General features: G+C 46.6%; 1 protein-coding gene across 1 annotated transcript in view; it reads right to left on the bottom strand.

Annotated features, from left to right (window-relative positions):
* LOC133341413 (mitogen-activated protein kinase-binding protein 1-like) overlaps nucleotides 1-23,626 on the bottom strand; it is a 78,028-nt gene that overhangs the window by 8,350 nt on the left and 46,052 nt on the right. Inside the window, 7 exon segments of the mRNA XM_061549996.1 lie at nucleotides 1,547-1,832; nucleotides 2,232-2,371; nucleotides 4,497-4,669; nucleotides 10,048-10,365; nucleotides 12,579-12,643; nucleotides 14,128-14,249; nucleotides 23,392-23,499. Coding sequence (XP_061405980.1) covers nucleotides 1,547-1,832; nucleotides 2,232-2,371; nucleotides 4,497-4,669; nucleotides 10,048-10,365; nucleotides 12,579-12,643; nucleotides 14,128-14,249; nucleotides 23,392-23,499 — 1,212 coding nt within the window.

The following is a 23,626-nucleotide window of genomic DNA, read 5'->3' as shown; positions in this document are numbered from 1 at the left end:
CATTGAGGCCAGGAGACATGTAATGGTTCTAGGTTGGTAATGAGTTTGAACTGACAAAACAGTATAAACAAGATGATACATTTTCTTGTTCATACTGTCTGTCAGTTCAAAGTGCCGAGTCTGTAGATCACAAGAAGACGACATTCAATGCTGCTTTTCCACTGGTGCATCCAAGCTGAGCCAGCCAGTGTGATGATACATCTTGTTCATACCATCTCCTATGTATTTCCCCCTATGTATTTCCCACATGGTTTACTCCAGTTTAATGTCGTCTCATTCATATTGCCCGAGTCTCGGAGGCTCGATTCGACAAATGTATCATGAACTTAAGAATCGATGTTAAATCTATGCTTTCTGACACTCCCCAATAACCAGCGGTTATTCAGCATCATCCCCATCTGTGAAATTATCTGTGTAATTATCTGTGTGAAGTTCAACTGCAAATTCAATATTTGCAAATACAACCTGTTAAGATGCCGTGCACAGGTTTCACTGACTTTCAAATTTACAATATTTATGTAAAATATTAAATTAATTAGTTATGCCAAAATTCATTATAGCAATGTGCTAAAACACCTTAACTTTCTCAAGAACTGCTTGGAATAATAATACGTCAGATATTTTTACTGCCACTGCATCTTGGGTAATTATGCCCACCTTGAGTAAACGGCCAACACACAAACGCATCACCCTCGGGATGTCCCCTTTTTTAATTCATAGCTGCTAACCAGAGGACTAATACGCCAAGCAGCCAGCAACAAAGAGCACGCTTGGTAAACACAACTTCGAAAAAGAGACAAATTAAGGGAATTTTAAAGTTGAGCAGCAGGAATGGAGACAAAGGCAGAGTGGTGGAAAATCTGACAAAATGGAACATTTGTCAAGAGTATGGCCCATCGTATAGTGTCATAATAGAAATTCCGCAAGTCAAATATTTTACCAGAAAAGCCTCACTAAATGTAAGGACATGGTAAGGTGTCCAAGGTCTGATGACCTGTTGGTGATACACAGTGTTTGCTCATGACAGCCTCGCAAAGGTTCACGACTCAGCGATGGAGTGGATACAACCTCGCAAGATTTGGACAATCCGTTTCTGAGCGAATGTTTTCGCATGCAAAATCAGTCACAGCCTGTTGCGATACAGCACAAAGGCTGTGAAGCCAGATTAGATGCTCGTTGCAATTTCAGAAATTTTTCTCGGCCACAATTGGACCCACGAGGTGCTGAAAGTGCCACTGCCGCCAAACAATTTCAGTAGGAATTATAGGACTCATCGATTAATAACAAGTGTTATGCAAATTGTGGATGCTGTCCAGGTGTAGTGGTTAGCACTGGGCTTGCAATCCAGAGGTCGATGGTTTGAGCAATTAACACAGCAGCTAAAACAATGGTGGGCTAGTTTCTTAAATCCCTGGCGAAAGTTCCTTCTAGCGAAGGCCATTCCACCAATAAAGTTGCAACCTGACCACCCCGATGACCCCGAACCCATTACACATCATCGCAATGCGTAGAGGGTAAAACCATCGGCACCAACACCGACACGAACCTGCTGGGCGAGCTGCGGGCATTGTTGCGGAACTTGGTGGTGATGCTGTGCCGTGGCGTGCCCACCCCTGCCGCCGCCGCGGCCGTCGTCGTCTCACCCCCGGACCTCGGAGGGCCCCGGGAGCCGCTGGTCTCGGCGGAGAGTGGAGTGTCGGCGCCAGAATCACCAAAGTACTTGTGGTAGCGATCATGGTCGGGCGTGACGGGAGAGAGGTCGGAGTGCGTGCTACGTGTCGGCTCCTCGTCGTCGTCCTCTGACGAGTTCCCGTCGCATATCAGTGACGAGTCTGTAAATGACAACGAGAAGACGACATTCGATGCTGCTTTTCCACTGGTGTATCCAAGCTGAGCCAGTGTGGGGCCCTCACGGTACACGTGGTTTTTACATTGGCTTTTTGGTATGCCGAGGCAGAACCAAACTGTGATACGCTGGCCTCACGAGACATCTGAATATGACCAGGGGCTAGGCTAATGACACGTTCATTACGTGTGACGTTAACGGCACAGCTCGGCTTCTGCAGTGGAAAAACCATCTTTGTTCATCGGCCAATCAGTGTAACTTTCTTCTATTAAACTCTCAATCTCAGTAGCCATTATTACACCCCTCGAACCTCATCCACTGTGGTTGATGGTGTTTTAAGGTGCAGGGTTTAGCGGCTGCGTGGGCCACATCACAAGTCACTCACCATCGAGCCTACGGCGTGGGCTAAACGCTGGGCTGTTGGCGTAGCAGGCGCTGTCCGGGCTGCGTGCGTCATGCCCACCAGCCCGCCGGTGTGCAGTCATAACCAGCTGGTCCTTGGGAGCCTCCTTCACCAAGAATTCGCTGCACACAAAGACAAAGTCCCCCCTTTATACTTATAGACTGTTTTGGCGAGTGCTGATAGCGAACACCTTTGAAAGTCTGACAACAACACCTGGCATGTCGCTTTGCTTCCACACAAGGTGAAGAATGTAAGGCCGAGTTCCACGTCGAGTAAACCCAAAAAGAGTTTAGATATTGCTGTCCACTACTTTTGTCTCCCCGGTTCTCATGTTTATGCACCACACCAGGTACTCATTTAAGGCCGAATCGACCTAGGGGAGGCCCAGGACCGTTTTTTATATATTCGTCACTGATAATGGTCGTGAGTGGGAATCGAATGCGGGTCAGCGGGTTTGTAGTGCAGCGTGTTAACCACCACACTACGGCTCCCTTCTCGACGCCTGATAAAAACATTTCATACTCTTTAGTTCTTTCGGTAAAGTCACGTAGGTATAAATTAAAAATAAATCAAACCACAACGTTTCGGAAGCAACACAAGCTTCCGTCATCAGGTGGAACAGCCACAGCAGGAAACAAATTGCTGTAGTGGGCATAAGAGCCACTGTATGAATGTATTCAGCTGTTAATTCATCGGCTCGCGGCAACTTTGACAATGTACTCTGTTAATCACCGTTTACCCAGTTTGTGTTTGCCACGCGTCAATGGACTTGACTGGATGGCGATCAGAGAAAAAAATGTGCTCGCATTGTTAATAATTCAAAGCGGAGGAAACACTCTGTCGCTCGTGATGATCGCTCGCCTTTCAAAATACATCACCACTGGTGAGACAATTAAGTGGTACCCTCTGGGCACAGAGGCTGTCGGATAAAGCTGATCCAAGCAGACTTAAAGTTCCTAAACTCAAAAGCAGACCTCACTCAGCAGCTGTGAGGTTCTGGGGGAAATCTGTCCGCTGTGCTGGTCTGGCAGGGGCTGTTGCAATGGTAAAATCCATGTGTTATTGCTGCCACCTCCTGCGATGGGACTTCTGAGCTCAGGTGAGGTGCACAATGATGCTCCAGGTATGGTCCTTTGCACACCTTCGTGCCCATTCCCTGTACTTTCTCTCCCATGCTTGGTCGCTCAAGAGTTTACTGCCTGGAATGTTCTTCCTTTCCGATATTAGGAAGCCACTGGAGCTATGCACTTTAAAATCTATATGAAAACTAATTTCTTAAAAACTGATTTTTGTGTATAGTTTGTTGTCCTTCCCCCGCACCTCCGATTAGCACGCTTGGCTAGGTTTGGTGCGAAAATTAAATATACATATATGCGTAAAAGTTCATGTTGCGTTTATCCCTGTACTGCTCGTCCTGTTCGTATGGTTTCTCTGTGGTGCTCACACGAGTTTGTGTTGTGTTTACTCCCGTGCCATTGATCCTGTTCAATTTGTATCCCTCTGGTGATCTTCTTAAAAAATGTTATGCTAATGTGGTGCCACAATGTTCAGCTTATTGAGATGCAAGTTGCATGAATAATGGTATTAAAAATGTATATTGTTTACTATAACATTCGAATAACCACCACCTAAGCAGGAGCAGCAGAAACACCACGACTACCATTACCATCATCGTCAGCAAGAGCAAGACCACCATCACAACTACCACAACTTATTATCATCAATATAGTCATCTGAAGCAACAGCAACAGGACCATCATCATCATCAGACACATCGGTAGAAACGCCATCATTATCAGCAGCAGTGGCATCAGCAGGGGCTGTATTAGCAGGACCATCAGTATCTTAAATTGTTGCCATGATCACAATAGTTATTATCATGATCACTGTCAAAACCGCCACCACCACCACAATTAATGTCATTATCAAAAGCAGTAACAGCTCGTCATCACCACCAGCAATCAACCATCAGCATCGCCAACACTGTGCACTTCATTCAGTTGGAAGTTGACGTTTGAAGCGGACTGAGACTCTTAAAAGAATGGCGCCATCCGTGGTCGCCCCTGTGATACGTGGATCAAACAAATGACTCGATACACCGCTATGGCAGCAAGAGCAATTTATGCAAATGCTGTCGCAAGAAGTCACACGTTTGCCGCAACGGTCCTTCGTTGACTATGCCCGATGCATGAATCACCAAAATAATCATCGTCATCATCGTCATCATCGTCATCGTGAGCACCCCACCTTTCGGAGGTGATGGAGACGTCGTCGCCTTGTGCCGGGAAAAGGATCTCGGGCTCCACGTCCGGCGTGATGCCCTGCGTCGCACCTGGCTCGGGGTGCGGTGCTAGCAGCGCCAGCGAGCTCGGCCGCTCGCACCGCTCGGCGGCGCGTGGCTCCGAGTGCGACACCTTCATCTGCCACCGCACACACGGGCGCAAGGGCAAAAACGCAGCGACGGTGAACCGCCGGGCACTTGACCGCCGCACGTCAACAGCAGCAGAACCAGAGTTGACAAAATGATGATGAACATCGGATAGGTCGCCCAGGCACAAAAACGGCGATGGTAAACCACCAAGCAACAACAACAACAACCACGATGTCCAAAGACTAGAGCCGCAAGAACCATGACAAGGCCAATGAAACGATTCGTATTTCAGTTGTGCGTTATATCAGCTATCGTATCGCTGAGGTCAAGACAATAAAAGCCAAAACTCTGCATTTCAATGAGGCGCATGTGTTTTCCTGTCGCTTGGCACGAAGTCAGACTTTCCCCTCCACGTTCCAGGAAATTAATTTAGTTCCTGCGCTGGGAACTTTTTCAGAAACTTCATTCACCTCCTGAAGAAGCTTTCAGCAAGTGAAGCGAAACGTCGAGCATCATGCCGTATAATGCGCAGTACAACCCGAAAAAACACATCAGAGAGCTGCACGGCAGCACAACCATGGCAACACATGTAATGGCAACACAGTACATTATTTAACAAACGAAAAGAACACTTACTTGGAAAATGCAGCCACTACTGATAAAGTTTCTTCGCGGAGCTTCACGAGACACCAGACCTCGTCTGCAATGTGGCGATAAAGCCTTGCAGTCTCGCGGCTCGGCGAGTTATAAAAGGGCTTTATTCCAAGCGAATCATGTTTCGCGCCAATGCACTTGCTCCTCTGATAATGAGCGGGCACGGTGGGGCCTGGTTGCTCGGCGATGGAACAACGCAGCAAAGGGCTTTGGAATGCCGGCCTTTCACACGTCTTCCCTCAGCCCGACCTCCCCTCTCCCTCCTCGACCCCCATCCCCACCTCTTTCTCTGTGACGAGAAGATTCAAAAGCCCAGCTCCCTGTCGTTGCTCCCGGCAACCCGCAACACAAAACCTCGCGAGCGTATTTCCCGCCCAAGTTCATTCGTCGCTCCAAATCTCGCTCGGCCCGTATCAGCACGAACGGCGTACAGCCAACACCATGCAAATTAAATGCCCAACCTCTTCTGTAATTACAAAATAAATGTTTTGTGGAATAATTGAGCAACGACCTTGCTTTTTTCATTGCAACTTACACACAAAGCTCACGACATAAAACCACAGAAATTCAACAAAGACAACTTCTACTCGTCAAACAAACACAGACAACAAACTCCATTAACCTCAGCATGTAGCCTTGAAGCACTCTGCGAGTTGTCGGGTCTGCAAAGACTTGCAGTAACAGCGACATATATTTGCTCACAGACGATGACTTGTCGATCCCTGACACGACACGTATTGTTGCAAAGTCACGCAAGAGCCTGCAAAGTGATAATTGTTTTTTTACCCTTTTATCTGGCAACAAAACTGACACCTTTTTTACGAGGAGTCATGTTTGCATAGACCACAATACCTGCAGTCATAATGCAAACAAAAAACATAACTCTGCAACGTGTGTAACACCAACGACATCATCATGCCGGACCATCTCTCAGACCCCGGGCAGTATCCCGGGGTTAAAGGGTCCGTCAAATTTGAAGGAAACTCGCAGGATTAAACTGCTCAGTGAAGCTACTAACCTCTCAGATTAAAGAGTTTCCAAGGCCAGGCAAGACTTGCGACTTCAAAAGGATCCAACCGCAAACTCTTGGGGGATGTTCAGCCCAACGGGCTGCGCACGGGTTTGTGCGTCTCCCCGCTCTAGCGCTGGACCCTATCAAGTTGGCAGGGAGCACCGTTGCTCATATCTTATTAATGGAAGCACTCTCCCTGTGGTAATCCGGGTGGAAAGTGAAGCCCCTTGTTTTTTGTGTGTGTGTGTAAAGTGCCCTGCCCATCAGCAGACATAGCTCTACGATTAAGTTATTTTTATTTTATTCCTGGTGTGCTACCTTGTGCGACTTTTGTCACCGGATGTTGCTCGAGACGCCCCTCATTCCACACAAGTCTCCGTTGAGCACACAGCCAAACGGTGAATTAGAGCGAGAAAGTAACACGACGATAAACGTCAGTGAGTGCAGCTGTAATGCTCACTCATCAATCTGCGGAACAGGCGGCTGTCGTGTAGCAGCAGCAAACGTGCGGCAGCGCCACGCACGACAACACCAGCAGCGGCAATAGCAGCAGAGCGCACAGCCACATCAGTAGCAGCCGGCTGGTATCAGATTCGCCAGGCATGCTTGAGGCTTCTTCAGGCCGAGCGGGGCTTTGTGAACGATGCTGACCGCCGCCTCTCTCTATGAAGCTGACCAACGCCAAAAGCATGCTTAGTCCATTAACCCCCACCCTCAGACACTGTCCCCTTCTAGCCATTACCCAACCCCCCAGACTGAAAGGAGAGTCGTGAGATGCGCTCACAGCCACACCCACGAACAAGACACCCAGGACGGGCACACAGACACCAACAGCTGTCAATTCATGACGAATAAAAAAAACAACCGCTAAATGTTACGATTACCCACCCTATGCCACAGGTAAATTTAATCTCAAAAGACATTAAGTGAAATTTTTTGTAAATGTCATCGTTAGATGTTGTATTATAGTACTGTTATTGTTAATTCAGTTATTAAGCGCTGTTTGGTGTTCATTGTTCAATTTTGTGGCACTCAAGCAATGTTAATTGTTTAATGGTTTTGTGAAGCAGATCTCTGTTAAAACAAACAGATGTTTAGGCTCATCAGACTCTCACCTGGCTTAAATGAAGGATACCGATCATCTATTTCACCGCGAGTGGAGTGGTGACCAGTGGTTTGCACACTGCGCTATGAACCTGGCAACCTCGGTTTAAGCCCTGGTCATGTGGCTAACATCAGTGGTTAATGATATCCGAACAGGTCCTGTGATCCCCCCTTCACCAATCCACGTTTTACACACACGTGTTGGAAGTATGGTCAAACAACCCTCGTGGGCGGGCAAGACATGGGGAGGGCCTTCCTCCAACAGTGGTGTGGCAAAGGGAAAAAAGTTGTCGTAATTATTTATATATATCAATAGAGATTCGTTATCAATTTTCAAAAGAGCCATCTGCGAAACTGTGCTTCTAAAGAAATATCCAATTATCCGTTTTCAACTTAGCTAGGGTTTTAATTTTTTTTTACGTATCATCCACCGTGAGTCAGAGCTGAATGTGCAGAGCAAGAAATTAATTCCGCGTTCGGTTATGGCTCGTTATCAAACGGCGAGCGTAATTATCCGCCGGCAAGACCGTATCATCATCATCCTCGGACCGAGAGCAGCATGTTCCCACGAGTAAAAAATTAACCCGTAAAAACAAAGTTTTTCACTATAAATCCTTTATATGCGTGGAGGCTAGAGTCCTCTCGTCCTCTGGCTTGAGATGGCTGCCACCTATGGGTCAGATGATTGTCTGCAACCATTAAGCAATTGGTAATTAAATATTTAAATTTTTGTTCCCTAAACAGTGTAAAGTTTTGGAAAAAAAATTTCACGAAAATGTATTGTCACGCACAACGAGTCTGTGTGCAAAATGTCAGCTCGATTGGATCACGGGAAGTGGGTTAAAAAACGACCGAAAGATTTGCACGGTCGTAAGCAAGCAAGCAAGCAAGCACGCAAGCACGCAAGCAAGCAAGCAAGCGAACTTAATATAAAGGATTAAAAAATTGAAAAGCAGCCTCGCGAACAATCGGGAGATATTTCGTGGTGCCGACGCAGTAAATCACCGCAAGTGCAGTGCACACACAAACACAAGTTACCGGGAATGCACGGCGAGCAACACGATCTCCTGACCCACTGGGGAAATAATCCCCCCTCGGAAAGCAGCTGTCATACGCTCAAAACGCAAACGCCACAAAGCCACGCTTAGATTGGCGTTTTTCTCTTTCCCACACCGTCGGTGCATTACGCGCGATCACCGTGAATGTAAGAAGCAACCCTCGTAACGCATGCCCAATCACAAGGGTTAAAACAAGTCTCGTCGCACACAACTACCGAGTTATAAGATGCACCCCCCCATTTATTTTAACAGTGCGGGAAAAAAAGCATCTCACAATCTGGAAAATGCAGTATACAGCAGGAGGGGCGGGGACGCGGCTTTGCTTTATTTGTTTTTGCGTTTCCCTTCCTTGACTTAATTCCGCACGCTAAGCGTCGAGATGGATACCGCTGTTTGTTTTGTTGTTTTTCCCACGCGCATTTGGTGATATTATAGCCTGCATCCAATCGTGTGTTCTTGTATCGTTAACGAACAACGATTGCTTATTTTGCATTTTTCACCGTGCGTGATACATTGTAGAACGAAAAAGATCATCACAGATATAGGAGTGAATAACACAGACGGGTAGGGGAAATGACACCGGGAGATGGGAAGAAGAAAATGGCTTGGGGAACACATACACGAGACTTAAAACGGACTGTTGAGAAAATTAAGCTGGTCTTGTCGAGACTAACGAGGAAGAGGGAGCCAAAGGAGTGCACACCGGTGAGAAAGAGTGTGACCCATGAAGATGGAGCAATGAAATTAGCTTATATGACATGGCTTCATTGTATTTTGGCATCATGATACCATGAAAGATGGCAACGGGTAGGGGCCCAATCATGGCTAAAAATGATGATGATGATGATGACGATATTAATAGGAACTATGATAAAAAAAATAACACCTAAAAATGAAAGCACTGGTATTAAGATCCAAATCCAGAGGCAAATGGAAACAGCTGTTGACGTCTATGCAGGCATAAACATCTCTCGCTCATTATAAAATATGCCAGACAAAAAAAACCAAAAGCCACACACTAACATATTTCCCAGCTGCCGAGGTATAAATATCTGACCCGTTACCACACGCGGCATTCGACCTATGCGAGCAGATGTAGAAATGGCACAGCCGCAACACCGACGCTGCTCCACGCACACAACGCACGCTGTGCGAACACGAACCGTGAAGTCAAAAGTGCACAAATACAAAGACCTCACGTATAGCCTGAACAGACTGTTTAAGCAAGTGCTGTTAGCGCGAGCATCTATGAAGGCCGGCACGGCACACGAAGGGATGGGTGGCCAATACTATGCACGGCCGCCTTTGTCTCCCCAGTGGTGATGTTTATATACGCTGCACCAGGTATTCATTTGAGACGAGTCGACCTACAGGAGGGCTCAGAACTGGTTCAGATAATCGTCACTGGTGTTGGCCGTGAGCGGGAATCAAACTCTGGTCGCCGGGTTCGTAGCGCGGCACGCTAACCGCGACGCTATCCCTCCCCTTTACCTTCTATCCAAGTGGTGCTAGCTCAGCGCTGCCACCATCGAGCCACCTCACACACACACACAAAGGGTCACCATGCCCCCAGCAGCTAGTAAAAACAACACTGCGCACCTCATTCATGAGCATCTCCACGTTGGACGGGATGAAGAGCTTCCTCTCGTCCAGGGAGCCGATCCCCGTGGTGGCACCGGGCCCTCCCAGCGGCGGCGTCGACCTCGGCGCAGTAGTGCCGTTCCGCAGCGGGGGGGTGGGGGGCTCGTCGTCGTGCTCAGGCCTCGAGGGCGGCGAGTCGTGCTCCATCTCGAGCTCGCGCAGGTCCAGCATCGACTTGACGGCCTGCGCCCGCTGCTCCCAGCGCCGCCGCGGAGGACCGGAACCGCCGGGGCTTCGGTTCCTGTCGCGGCTCGGCAGCGAGTTGTCATCCAGAACCTGGCAGGCCGGTGGGGAGAGCGGGGCGCGGGCAGTGTTAATTGAATTAACCGATGCAAATATTTGTGTAAAAAAAAGTGTGTCTTTTATTTTAGTCAACGATGAATAAGAATGGACTAAAAATATTCAGGTGTTACGATCACGATTACAACTACCCACCAGAGATCAAAGCATGACTAAGAGGATACGGAGCTTACTACCATGGTCTCTGGCTTATGAGACAAGGGAAAGGAAGACGCACCCAAAACTTGTGCCCGGTGTCAACAAAGTTACACAAAAATCACGACGTTTCGATCATCGCTTGTGTTGCGATCGAAACGTCGTGATTTATTTTATTTTATACCTACGTGACTTTACCGAAAGAACCAAAGAGTATGGATTCCTGCAGTCACGAAAGCTTCAAATCAAGATTACACAAATATGGTCACTCACAGAAAGAGACTGTATTATAAGATGTATCCTCAGCACTAGCTTTTAAATACTGTACAAGGAAAGCAGTGCATCTTACAATCTAAAGAATACAGTAGTCTGAATTAAGATGAAAACTAAGATAATTCTTGGGACACAATGAGAAACTGCAGTGCACTCAGGAAGACCAGAACAGTATTTGGCTACATTATACATCCAGTATATAAAAACCATTAATCGAGTTTACCGATTGGCTGGCCTGATGAGTGGACTAAAAAATTGGCTGCTTCATTCCACTCGACTAAGAGAGACTAAATGTAATCCACCAACTAAGGAGCACATTCTTAATCACAGCTCCACTCTGGCTGGGCCTCTAACACCACAAAGCTCAGGCTTGAACCGCTCAGTTGCTTTCAAAGAAGGACCAGTGACTCAGGCGTGGCTTAGGCTCAGGTTCATGGACATTCTGAGCATGGCTGGGCCCATTCTCTGCACACCAGATCAAGTTAAGCATTGATTTGAGCCAGCTCACTTGAGCCAGAGCCAAGCATGATCAAGTATATGGGTCAAAGACTTGACGAACATGCCACAGGTTTCTGACGACAAGACTATGACAATTAATAGAGTTAAATTAAATACGCTAAATTAACACCAGAGGCAGATCCGTAACCCACTTGCTGTACTTATTCTTAGGTTTTTTCGGTAAAGTCACGTAGGTAAAACATCAAAATTAATAAAAATTTTGATGTTTTACCTACGTGACTTTACCTACGTGACTTTACCGAAAAAACCTAAGAATATGAATCCTTGCAGTCACGAAAGCTTCAAATCTAGAAATAAACACTTGCTGTACTACCAACTAACGGTCACTTTGTAGTACTGTTACGATGCCAGTCTTTCATAGGTAAATTTGAGGATATAGGTGTGGTTTTTATATTTGGCAAGAAAGTCTCATCTTTTATAGCCATATGATGGCAATCTCATAGCACCGTTATTGATTTCACAATATTGTTACAGCCCTATGTCAATCCACTGCTGGATGAAGGCCTTTCGATGTCCCCACAATAAAATCAACAGCCGTGTGATTTCATTTCCGGTGAGTATACTTCACAATGCTGTACTGCCACCTAACGGCCACCTGAAAGAACTGTTATCCATATGAACAACAAGAGCAATGTCAACTCAGCACTCCAAAATGTTATGATTCAGTATCACAGTAAGGAAACGCCAACCGGTGGTAGTTTAATGGATAGGCTCTCATGCCATTGGAATGTAGAATTCCCTCTTACAACCTCAGGGCTATAAATAGGGGTTCAGTAATACCCCATGCTCAAATAAGCCCGACACCATTTAGCACACAGCAACATAGAATTTAATTATCGAGGAAAGCCTCACGGAGTCTCAAGTCCTATTCAGGGGCATCCTACTGCATTTTGATGTTTGGTAAATTTATCTAATTAATTAATTAATTGAAAGTTTGGTTTCCGTGTTGGTAAATTCGGAGCTCCCAAGTAAAATCCTATTATTCGAACTCACACAGATAAGATTCAAAAAGTTCATTGCTCTACTGCCACCTTGTGATCACTTAACAGCCTAGCAGTTTTAGGAGTTACAAATCTGTTGACTTAGAGCCGCCACCTCGCGACTCGGTAAATCGCTCCCTCTCATGGCGAGTTTTGAGTTGTCGACACGGAAATTACGGGAGCAGCACTGGAACGCGCAACAGGCTGCAACAGTGTGGGGAGGCCTTCATCCACCAGTGGATAGATAATGGCCGATGATGATGACGCAGAATGACCTCTGACCTGCTTCTGGGCCCAGAGCGGAAGGTGGGTGACGCTGAAGGGGTCATCGATGTCCGGATCCACATCTGTAAGGCAGAAAGTCCCACTAGAATCATTACTGGGTTTACCACGACATTATTGATAGAAACTTTATGGGACAGATAAAACAAATATTATAAGTCCTTACAAGAAACACTTATCATGCTTGCAAACATGATAAACGTTATACGTCCATTATATTTTGTGAATGATTTAAGTCAGTGAATAGGTTTAAGCCAAAATAATCTATAAATGGCTAAACGTGGCCCACAACTGCATAAAAATACCAACTAATCGAGACTTGATTAAAGGAGATTCATGTGCCTGTACATGATGAGAGCAGAGAGAAACTGCTTGAAAAAAGCATAAACGCTCACGCTGCGATGCAACACCGGAGTAACAGAAAGAGATGCAAAGAGACGAGAGGGTATTAGAAAACAAGCATGGGTAACGAAGTATCGTAGAGAAAGCGCGGGACGCGAGGCCCAGACAGTTGAGCCATGCGGTGCGGATTGAGCAGGGAAACATTCACAAGGAAATTAGCGGAAGGAGAGGAAGAAGGAAGATGAGAAGAAATGATAATAGACATGGGCACATTACAATTGCCGGGGTGACAGCAAGGACGGGAGGAAGGGGTGGGGGGGGGCCTGCCATGGACAGAAATGGAGGGAGACCCAGGCAGCTGACACCATGGCTGTAAAAATGAGACACTATGACTGCTGCTCCGAGCGACTCTGCTGGGTCACCATAGCCTGCATATTTAGACTTTTAATGTTCTCCCCGTGGTCATGTGGATTTCTCTCCGGGTCCTCCGGTTTTCCCCTCCACATTTTTTAGAAACACGCAGCATTGAGGGTATTTGGCTGCTATAAATTTCCACTTCGTTGAGCTCTGATTTGTGGCAATGTCGTTTCTGAATAAGTATAACCCGTAAAAACAAAGTTTTTCACTATAAATCCTTTATATGCGTGGCAGCGAACTTAATATAAAGGATTTAAAAATATATTCGCCTGTGGAGGACGCGGGGATCGATCCCGCGACCTTTGGCATGGGAAGCGAGGGCGCTACCAACTGCGCTACTCCGCCACGGCCTGTGGAGGGGTTACGCTCTGGGCTCTTATACTGTGATGTTCAGCCAAAGCGATGAATGAGTTCTATTTGAATATATGTAAAGTAAATTTTTTTTGCCTAAAAAGTGTAAAATTTTGGGAATTTTTTTTCACGAACATTGTCTGGCACAACGAGTCTGTGTTGAAAATGTCAGCTCGATTGGATCACGGGAAATGGGTTAAAAAACGACCGAAAGATTTGCACGGTCGTAAGCAAGCAAGCACGCACGCAAGCAAGCAAGCACGCAAGCAAGCAAGCATGCAAACTTAATATAAAGGATTTAAAAAGAGCTGTATAGCTCAGTGGGCCTCCCCTGGTAAAATAAAAAATAGTTTATAGTTTTGTAATACTAGCGGCACTGCTGGGTCACTGTAGTGTAGAGTGGGGAGCGAAAATGTGACGAGGGGAGGTTTGCTGCTACCTGCGTTGGACACGGCGTCTCCGTTCTGCTCCTCCTCCAGCTCCGCCGTCTCCCCGTCCTCCTTGCTGTCACTGTCAGATGAGAGTGCAGGCCGCGGAGCCGTGCCATACGAGATGCGCCTGCTGGCACGCGCGCAGGCACAGCACAACAAGAACAACAACAGGGTTCGGATTTACATAGCGCACAGACAGGACCATAGCTCACGACGTTGCGCAGAAGCAGAGGGACTTGGGCATCCTGGGGAAAGGGAGGCATAATCCGCTCCTATTTTATGGAGAGGAAGAAACTGTCATTTAAAACTGGAGGAGACGAGGAAGGGTCCTTGAGTCTGGAGTTGAACAGGGGCATGGAGTGAATAGCACGAATAGTTGGAGGAAGAGGATTCCAGACCGTGTTGTCAACAGAGGAGAAAGAGTAACCTGGTTCGATAGAAAGCGTTGATTTCTGGAGCGGAGAGTGCACGCAGGGGGGAGTAGGGCGACATGAGAGGGGAAAGGTTGGAGAGTCTGTGGAGTTGAGCAAAGTGAGATGATAAGGCAGAGGTCAGCAGGAAGGAGTCTTTGAAGGATCGTGAAGATGGCGAGTGCGATCCTGCAGTTGATCCAAGATTGGATTGGGATTATTTTGTCAAGTTAATGCTACTCAAGCACAACCTCGATGAAGGCCTCGCCACTGTCAGTCATGGTCAGTAGGGTGTGGTGCCCAGAACTGGTTCCGATATCATTCGCCACTGATTTCAGCCACAGGCCGGAATTTAACTCATGTCTTTAGGTGCGATACCCTCTGTGCCACTGCTCCACGACCATATCAGTTTGTAATGGGACGCCACCATGTGGCAGAAATGAAGCAATGTTCGACACGATGAATTGGCAAAGGCGATCTCAACAGCACAGCAGATGGCAGTGCCTACCCACTTCCAACCAATACAGCACTTAAGCTTTCCTGCATTTAGTCTATGGCCTCACACAACAGAGATTAAAATGTGCAATACTATTTCAGGTGGCTGAAGTACTCATACAAATTTCTTAAGTCCAAATCGCCATGCATGCACGCAATCTTGTTAGATCTGAAAAGCTAAGCTTGGTTGAACCTGGTAAGTACTTGGATGCATTTTCTTAGATTTGTCAGAGAAAATAGGACAACTTTGTTTTAAAATGTTATTTTCCTTATTCTACAAAAAAACTTGCGTGGGCCATGTGAAAATAGAATCACACCGCTCTTACTTTCTAACATCTCTGGCAAAGCCAAGCATGTCATCAGCAGCTTGACCATGCCGTGTTGAACACAAGTCACGTGTTTTGTCTCTAATCCGCCGCCCACATCATCTCATCACTCGTGTCAATGGAGAGATGCCACGCGTGCAAGAGCACAAAACGTGCAAAGGCAGGCAAAACACCCGCAGGCAGAACATTCCACCCTCAATGACGCTTCTCGTAAAATTTCAGCTTCGGCAACACAAGCCTCGAAGTAAACAGACCAATCGGTCGCACTTGGGACAAAAAAATTGCAACGCTCATCACTGCTGCGTGACGTCACACACTCAAGCTCGGACCGTGATCACTTCCTCGCGCCCACGCGGCGACTACACGATGAGTCACGGAGTACATCGTCACGAGGCACAAAGACAAAGACCCCTCTCGTGTAGCCTTAACAGACTGTAGGGACAAGTGCTGTTCGCGAGCACCTAGGAAGGGGCCGGCAGGGGAACACGAGGGGGGGTGGCCAGCACCACGCCTGGCCGCCTTTGTCTCCCGAGTGGAGATCTTTACGCATCGCAACATTTAAGGCTGAGTCGACCTAGGGGAGTCCCAGAACCGGTTCAGATAATCGTCACTGATGTTGGTACATCACCTGTACTCGCTCACGCCACGCACTGTACAGCTGGCACCGCCAGTGTGCAGCTGGACCTTTAAAACAACTCAAGGGCCGGTGTGGGTGGGTGGGGGGGATTTAACGGAGGGAGCAGCAATCTCTTAATCCTCGAGGGAAGCGACCGGACAGCGGAGGGGCCGTAATCATCGTATCTGGGAGCGGTGCGGTGTGCCGCTAAGTTGCGGGGCGCGCCCAGGTGTAGCCGATCCCTTCCCGTCGTCACGCCACGGTGGGTGTGACGCTTTTTATTTTCCTCCATAAAACTACCCGGGTTTGAGAGGGGATGCCTGGCGGTTCAAGGGTCAGAGGATAATGAGCCGTGCGCCGCCAAAAAGCCTGGGTTTCAATCCGGTGGATCAGGTTCCCCGGAGTTAAACCGGATTTTCAATTACAGCGGCGTTGATGATCTCAGCTCAGTTTATCAGTGACTGGTCGCTAAGGCCATGTTATTAATCGTGGCTTTAGATTCATGTCTGCATTTCAACTGAGAATTTTAAATGTCGGGTTTACTGCCAATACCACTGCTGGCGCAGTGTCTTATTTGTTTACGCGTTGTTTTGAAGTTTATTCATGATGGTAGCTGCTTGTGACTGGATAGAACCCATCAACTGTAGTTTGTTTCAAACCAAAATGTATGCACTGCATCCACAACGCATTTACTTGCACAGATGAAATGTAATCAAGGTACACCCTTTTATTCCATCTGAGAGTACAAATCCATTTTTGGGAAGGACATTCCTTTTCATATGTTCTTTTGGCTTTCCAAACAGCTCGTTTATGTGAACAAATGGCACTTATTCAAATACAAAGTGAATTGGAAACAGATATTGATAAAAACAACAATGGAAACAAAACACGCCAAGAGTATCCACAACTTCATAACAAATGAGTGATTACATTTAAACTTTAGAGCTCTTTGGAGAGGCTGCAGCTCATGAATTAAGGGTTAACAGTTAAGTTAGTTGATCAAAAAGGTCTGAAGTGGATACTCCCACCCTCTTCCAAGACATCTGCCCAACGTGGAAGAGTAGGCCAAATACCGTCTCGAGAGAATTTCTCTACAGCTCGCCAGTCCCCCAGTCGTGGTGTGAGCAAGAAATTGCAGTGCTGCGTCATTAACCCCCTTTCTTAAGTGAAGCAATTAGGACAGTTACGTTTAGAAGCAAAGGCCGGCCAAAAATCAATAACAGCCTGAAAAATTCCCACGTGCGGCTAGAAGCCAACACGTGCTCGCTAATGCAGCGCCGGTTTAACGAGCGCTGTGTAAATTTGACCGGCGTGCACCGAAGGTCGATATGGATTATTTCTTGCGAGTCTCATGCTCATGGGAGTGTGGCGGGGGGGGGGACGTCCAGACACGTCGCGCGCTCGAAAGCCACTTAATTACACTCAAGCGTTTAAAGCGTGCGGTCGAGAGGAGATAGATGGGGGGAAGAGCGACTGCTGCCAAGCCCCCCGAAAACCATGGCGCCTTTTGCTGTTGCCAGAGACGATGGCAGTCGAGCACGTTTGATTCCGTTTGCCCGCGGCAATGGGAAACTAGAGAGGGACACGTAAGTGGCTGAGAACGGCAAACTGTTCCCATAAACCTCACTCGTTGATTCCTGCACCCGTATGAGAGGACTGATCTCATCCACACTTTGTTTTACCACCACACTGCAAGTTACAAAACTCACTCGGTTCCCAACTCACTCGCCAACTCGCTCGGTGTACCAGACGGACTTGTTTCGTCTCATTCACCGTGTGTTCGTCCACCACACACGCAGATCACAGCACTTCTCTTTCTGCTCCTTCCCTCGCACTGCTCCCACTTTTAGTGTTCCCCTCCCATCGTCTATTTTCCCCAAGCTCTTACAACGGTGCTCAATTCAAGAAATGTTGAAACTCTTTATTACAACCCTGATGGCGGTGTTTGATGCCGACCACTTGATGCTTCGAGTCAGCAACCGTTAAAAACAACGCCGTGTCGAATTCAAATAAGATTAGAAACGGAATTATGGAGAAACACAGCGACCAACCAGGTGAAATCTGATTTTTGAAAACACAAGATCACAAAAAGGTGAATCTGTCGCATGCTGTCAAATGGATTATATAAAACAAAAATGAATATGAAATACCAGTATGCCTTGCTTTTGTAGACTATAGAGAACCATTTGATTCAGTGGCAACTCAGTCATCCAAGCTCTCAAATAAATGAACATCTTGTACTATTTATAAAGATGGAACAGCCACACTGACATTGCATGCCGCAAGAAACAAGTCCAATATGAAGTTACTCAAGTAACTATGCTCTTACCAAGAATATTAAGCAATATATTAGAGGTTGCGTTCCAAAAATGGGGTTGTAAAAATTAGGGCAAACATAAATCGAGAACGTATTTACCAGCTCAGATTCACTGACAGTCATTATCTCAACAAATAAAAACGACCTACAGGAAATGAAAATTGAAAAAACGAAGTAATTGCACATCTTACTTGCAGCACAATTGTGCGAGTACATACAAAATTAAAATGTTTATAGTTCATGCAAAGCGTATCTCACAAACACTAAGGAACGACAGACATGTTGGAAGGCAGCAGCTGGCACCAACAAGATGATTTCTGTAAATTAATGGATAGAAACGATATTTAAAATGCACACCAAGACACCCAAAACTGCTGCCTACCGATAACAAGTGTTCTGACCTACAAAAAGGACACACTCAAGCAATTCACACGGCGTCATCGTGAAGGGCGAACGTCTCACTTATCTGTACTGACCTGCAGAACAGCTAAGTACGGATCTCGTGCGTACACGCATTAGATAAACCCAGAAGGCTTTACGGTATAAAAAATGAGCAGCTGTGCAATTGGGCAGTGCCTGACAAATGTCAGATTCAGAGTCGCTCGGAAATTCACTGAAACATAGGTTTACATCGAATAAGCAGCCTTTACTTTAGACTTGCGCCCAGCGGTATCTTCCAGTAACAAGATGGTGGGGGGGGGGGGGGGGTAACCCTCACGGAGATTCAGGTTATCGTTGGTTAACATTCCGTGACAAGGCAAGGACATAGAACACACAAGCCACACAAAGCACGCTAAACGGCAAACATGAAAACACAGCAAGTACGTAAACAAATGTACATTAAGAACGCTTAAAAGCCTGCACCAAAAAAACCCACATTTCACCCGTCACTTACCCGTAGTGTACATTGTTCGATTCACGATGAAGTGACCTCTGCAAGACCTGGTTAAGGAGTGAGCCGTCACTTGAACTTTGTATGGATGTCTGTTTGCTCGCTGGCAAACAAAGATTGCCGAGTCTAGACATTCTTCACTCTTCTCGTTTGTCCAACAAAACCTCGAGCGACGCAAGAGGGATCTCGGTGACTTATCGAGAGCTCGAGTGTTCAATGTTCGTCATACGGAAGTACGTGTGATATGGACAGGTTGGTAATGAAAATTCTTCACTGAACGAGTAAGGATTGCGTAAAGAACTAACGACATTCTGGCTCGCGCAACTGGTTCAAAAGTCGCCACGTGGCTACTTTACTACACCAACGCTATCGGTGTTTTACAGAAACATCACAAGCGGAAAGGGCAAAAAGGCGCGCCTGACACGGGTGACTCGCTTGAGGGCGGCTTGAGAATGAGGACAGAATGGTTTTTGTAATTGTCGATGCCTGGACTGGATATGTATTATGCAAACAGCCATTTGTCACGCCTTTAACAAACACACAAGGGCACGTTTAAATGCAGCCAAGTGTTAAATTACGACTGGGACAAAAAGCCTCCAACAACATCAAATGGAGAATTAGTGACTGGTTTTTGCCAGGCAAAACCCTGAGAATAAAACCCGAGAGGAAATTTGACGCCAAACACAGCAGGTTGGCTCTTTACATTTGTAACACAATGGAAATCCATTATTTGAATTTTATTTGAGCATTGCCTATCACAGACCATACGACCTCGGAAATATTCCTCGCTGTTACAACCATTTAAAATGTGTCATAAAGGAGGAACGTTTTCGGAAACTTTGTGTTCTTATTCACGGTGCTGATGTCACGAAAGCGATCTCAGTCTTTAGGGTGCGCCAATAACTTGCCAGAATGTATTGCCAATGGGTCTAATAAACAGGTGTGGGGTGATTTCGATTTAAAGCTTTCGTGACTGCAGGGATTCATCTTCTTGGTTCTTTCGGTAAAGTCACGTAGAAGGGAAGTAATAAAATAATTAAAATAAAACATAATAAAATAATTCTCACGACGTTTCGGCCACAACGCAAGTAGCCGTCCTCAGGTGGAGACCAGGTCTGTCGAGGTGACGTTATGGCCGAAACGTCGTGAGAATTATTTTATTATGTTTTATTTTTATTATTTTATTACTTCCCTTCTACGTGACTTTACCGAAAGAACCAAGAAGAGGTGTGGGGTGCTTAGTCAGTTTAACACGTAAGGCTTCCGCGACCAATATTATTCATAAGTGTGGGGGAGTAACGCCGAGAACCAGCATGAACCAGCATCGGCCCTCCAGCACCAACGCCCCCAATATAGCCTCTCTTCCTAGGGGGTTCCCCTCCTGGCAGAGCCCCCCAATCAAGCCCCCTTCTTCATAATCAACGTTTTTGGGTTTAGATTGCGTTATTTATAAATGTGTCGTAACCCTCCACCACCCGACACGGCCATTCTGGCGAATTGCCCGATGATGCTGGATGCAATTACCAGCGAAACGTCGTACTCAAATTGTAAATGTTGTGGTTTCACGCTTCAACACACCGGTGGGCTAAAGCAGTGAACTATTTGTCTTTTGTCAACGTGACACTTTTTTACTGATTGGCCGTGTCGGGTGGTGGAGGGTTACGACACATTTATAAATAACGAGATCTAAACCCAAAAATGTTGATTATGAATATTGGTAGCGAAAGCCTACGCGTTAAGCCCCCTTCTGTGGCCGACCCCTCGGCCTCCTCCCTCCACCCGCGAAGTTATCTCACTCTGTGAACCCAGTGGGAAGTTCGCAATCCCCATTAAGCACGGCCCTTCACACCAACAACACAAACAACCAAGGACACCATTCCTCTGCTGCAGGGTACATTCTGAACCACAATGTAATTCTACAAGTCACGCACAAACCAAATGACGTAAGATGTAAAAAAAATAATGATGACTATGATGATGATGAATGCCTTTCTATGCTCAGAAACAATCTCCTGTTAAAAATAGACAGCTGGCGCGTCAGTTCAGGATCAAGGTAACCCAACCGGTACCTGCTTCCTAGATATACTGTATGTAGTGTTGACGACATTGGTTTCAAATTCAATGTCAACGTTGTTTCTGCTTTGATGAGTATTGCGTGGCTCTCATCTCCTGTTAACCAACTTCAAGGCAGTGGTGGAAAGTCCCCATTTCTATAACGAGAGCCGGTCCATCAAGAAGCAAACGGTGTTGACTTCCCACTGAGTGGCACCGATTTTAACAATTCGTGAAAATGTCGGGCTGAGTTGACCCCCGACCGGAATTTGACCTTCCGATTGCGAGCCGTGCACTTTGACCCGGCCAGTTCCAGTTCCAAAATAAGTGACTCACAAATAAGGGACTGCGGTAAACACCACAGTCCCTGATTTAAAGTGTGTTCAATTTGCTGTTCTGTGGCCAGTCACTAAATATAACTTCCGTAAAAAAAAATTCTTAGAGCAGCGACACAGTGGTTCAAATAGTACATTAAAAACCCAAGATGGTAACCCGAGATCGATTCTCAGCCATGGCTAACATCAGTGGCAAGTGATAGCCAATGCAGTCTTGGCCTGTTGCACGGATCAGCATGGTGACATATGGCCAAACCGCACCTTCAATTAGCACGGTTGGTTACGTACGGTGCGAAAGTAATTCAACATACATACAAACAACCTTCATGAGCAATACAGCATGGGGATGGCCTTTGTTTGACATCGGGCTGTAATTATCTTTATTACTATTATTTGACCATTGGACTCGTAATGATTTGCCTTGAGTTATCAGTCATAAATCAGAAAACAAATCGTCACAAATTGATCCAAGAAAAATGTTTTTGTTTCTCTCATGGTTACACTCTGTTGCTCTAAGTGGCTGCAGGGGTCACATGAACAGATTTATTTTAAAAACATGCAATTTGAAAGGAATTATTCTCATCAACACAATTAAATGCGTCTCATGAGCATAATAATACATTTTCACTGAAGCACAATAACCTGCCCATTATCGAGTACTTATTTCATGACAAAACAAGGAAATGTTCCACCTGAAGCTTTTTTAATATATATACACACACAACACACCAACAACCTTTGGGAAATGTAACAATTCAGTGGGTGGCGGCAGCGTGAACAAGAATATTTTGCAATGTAAACGCACGAGAGACAGGTGGCAGTTATGGGTAATCATGTGAGCAAGTGTAGAGGCAGTTAGGCTCAGTGTCCCCCTGCATGGAGTGACTGAATCAATTGCTCTCACAGCCAAAATTACATGATGACAGTGGTGGTTAACAGCGATGGTGATGGCGGTGTCAGTAAGTGGTGCGGTAAGGAGCTGTGGGCGCGGTGGTTAGCGCACTGCGCACAGATTCCACCAATGCCCAATGTCAGTGGCAAATATTACAGCCAGTCATGGACCTCGTCTCGGGTTTATCATGTAAACAAAACACGCTAATTAGTTACAATTATATAATTGGCAAGTTTTATTTATGTGTCAAACCTTGCTGGCTGTGTCGGGTGGCGGAGGGTTACGACACATTTATACTTACGCGATCCAACCCAAAAACCTTGGTTATTAATAATATTGGTCGCGAAAGCCTACGTGTTAAACTGGAGTGAAGTGTTAACAACAGTACTGGGGACACAAAAGGTGGCCAGACACGGTGTTGGCCACTACCCGCTCGTGTGCCTTGCCAGACTTCATTAGGGGCTCACTTACTGCACTTGCACCCAACTGTCTGTTAAAGGTCGTGAAGAGAGGTCTGTCTTTAATGTCAGTGAGTGATAGCGGAGTTGGTGTTGGTGGCATGGCAATGGCGACAGTGGTAGCGGCGTTGTGGTGGTGTTAACGATGGTGATGGTAGCAGTGCTGATGAAGGTGCCAAAAATAGTGACGGAGGCAGCAGTGACTGGTGGTGATGATTGTGGCAGTGACGGCGGTGGAGTTGACAGTTGTGGTGTTAGCGATGGTGATGGTAGCAATGCTGCTGATGGTGCCAGTAATAGTGATGGTGCCAGTAAGCGATGGTGGAGGCAGCAGTGATGGTCACGATGATTGTGGCCATGATCAGTGGCAGTGACGGCGGTGGAGTTGACAGTTCAGTGATTTGGTGGCAATGATGGTGGCAACGGTGGTATCGCGAGTAGGCCATGCTGATGTTGGCAGTGGTGCTGGCGGCGCTCACCTGGCTGGCGGGGAGGCAGAGACGCCACGCGGGAGTTTGTGCAGCTCCAGCTGGCGCTGCCGCATGCTCTCAGTGAGCTCGGGGTTGAGCCTCCATACGAACACGCAGCTGTGGACATGCATGTGTCACTCACCACTCGCTCGCTCACTCACTCGCAACAAGAATAATAACGGTAACATTCGGCTGATACATTTGTTTTGGGGCTAGACCATGCAGTCGTTTGATACTGAAACTC

Source organism: Lethenteron reissneri, chromosome 11, assembly GCF_015708825.2.
Source record: "Lethenteron reissneri isolate LAM-NWPU_2019-01 chromosome 11, ASM1570882v1, whole genome shotgun sequence".
In the NCBI taxonomy this organism is placed as follows: domain Eukaryota; kingdom Metazoa; phylum Chordata; class Hyperoartia; order Petromyzontiformes; family Petromyzontidae; genus Lethenteron; species Lethenteron reissneri.
The sequence above is the reverse complement of the archived record's forward strand: the minus strand, read 5'-3'. Positions and strand labels throughout refer to the sequence as shown.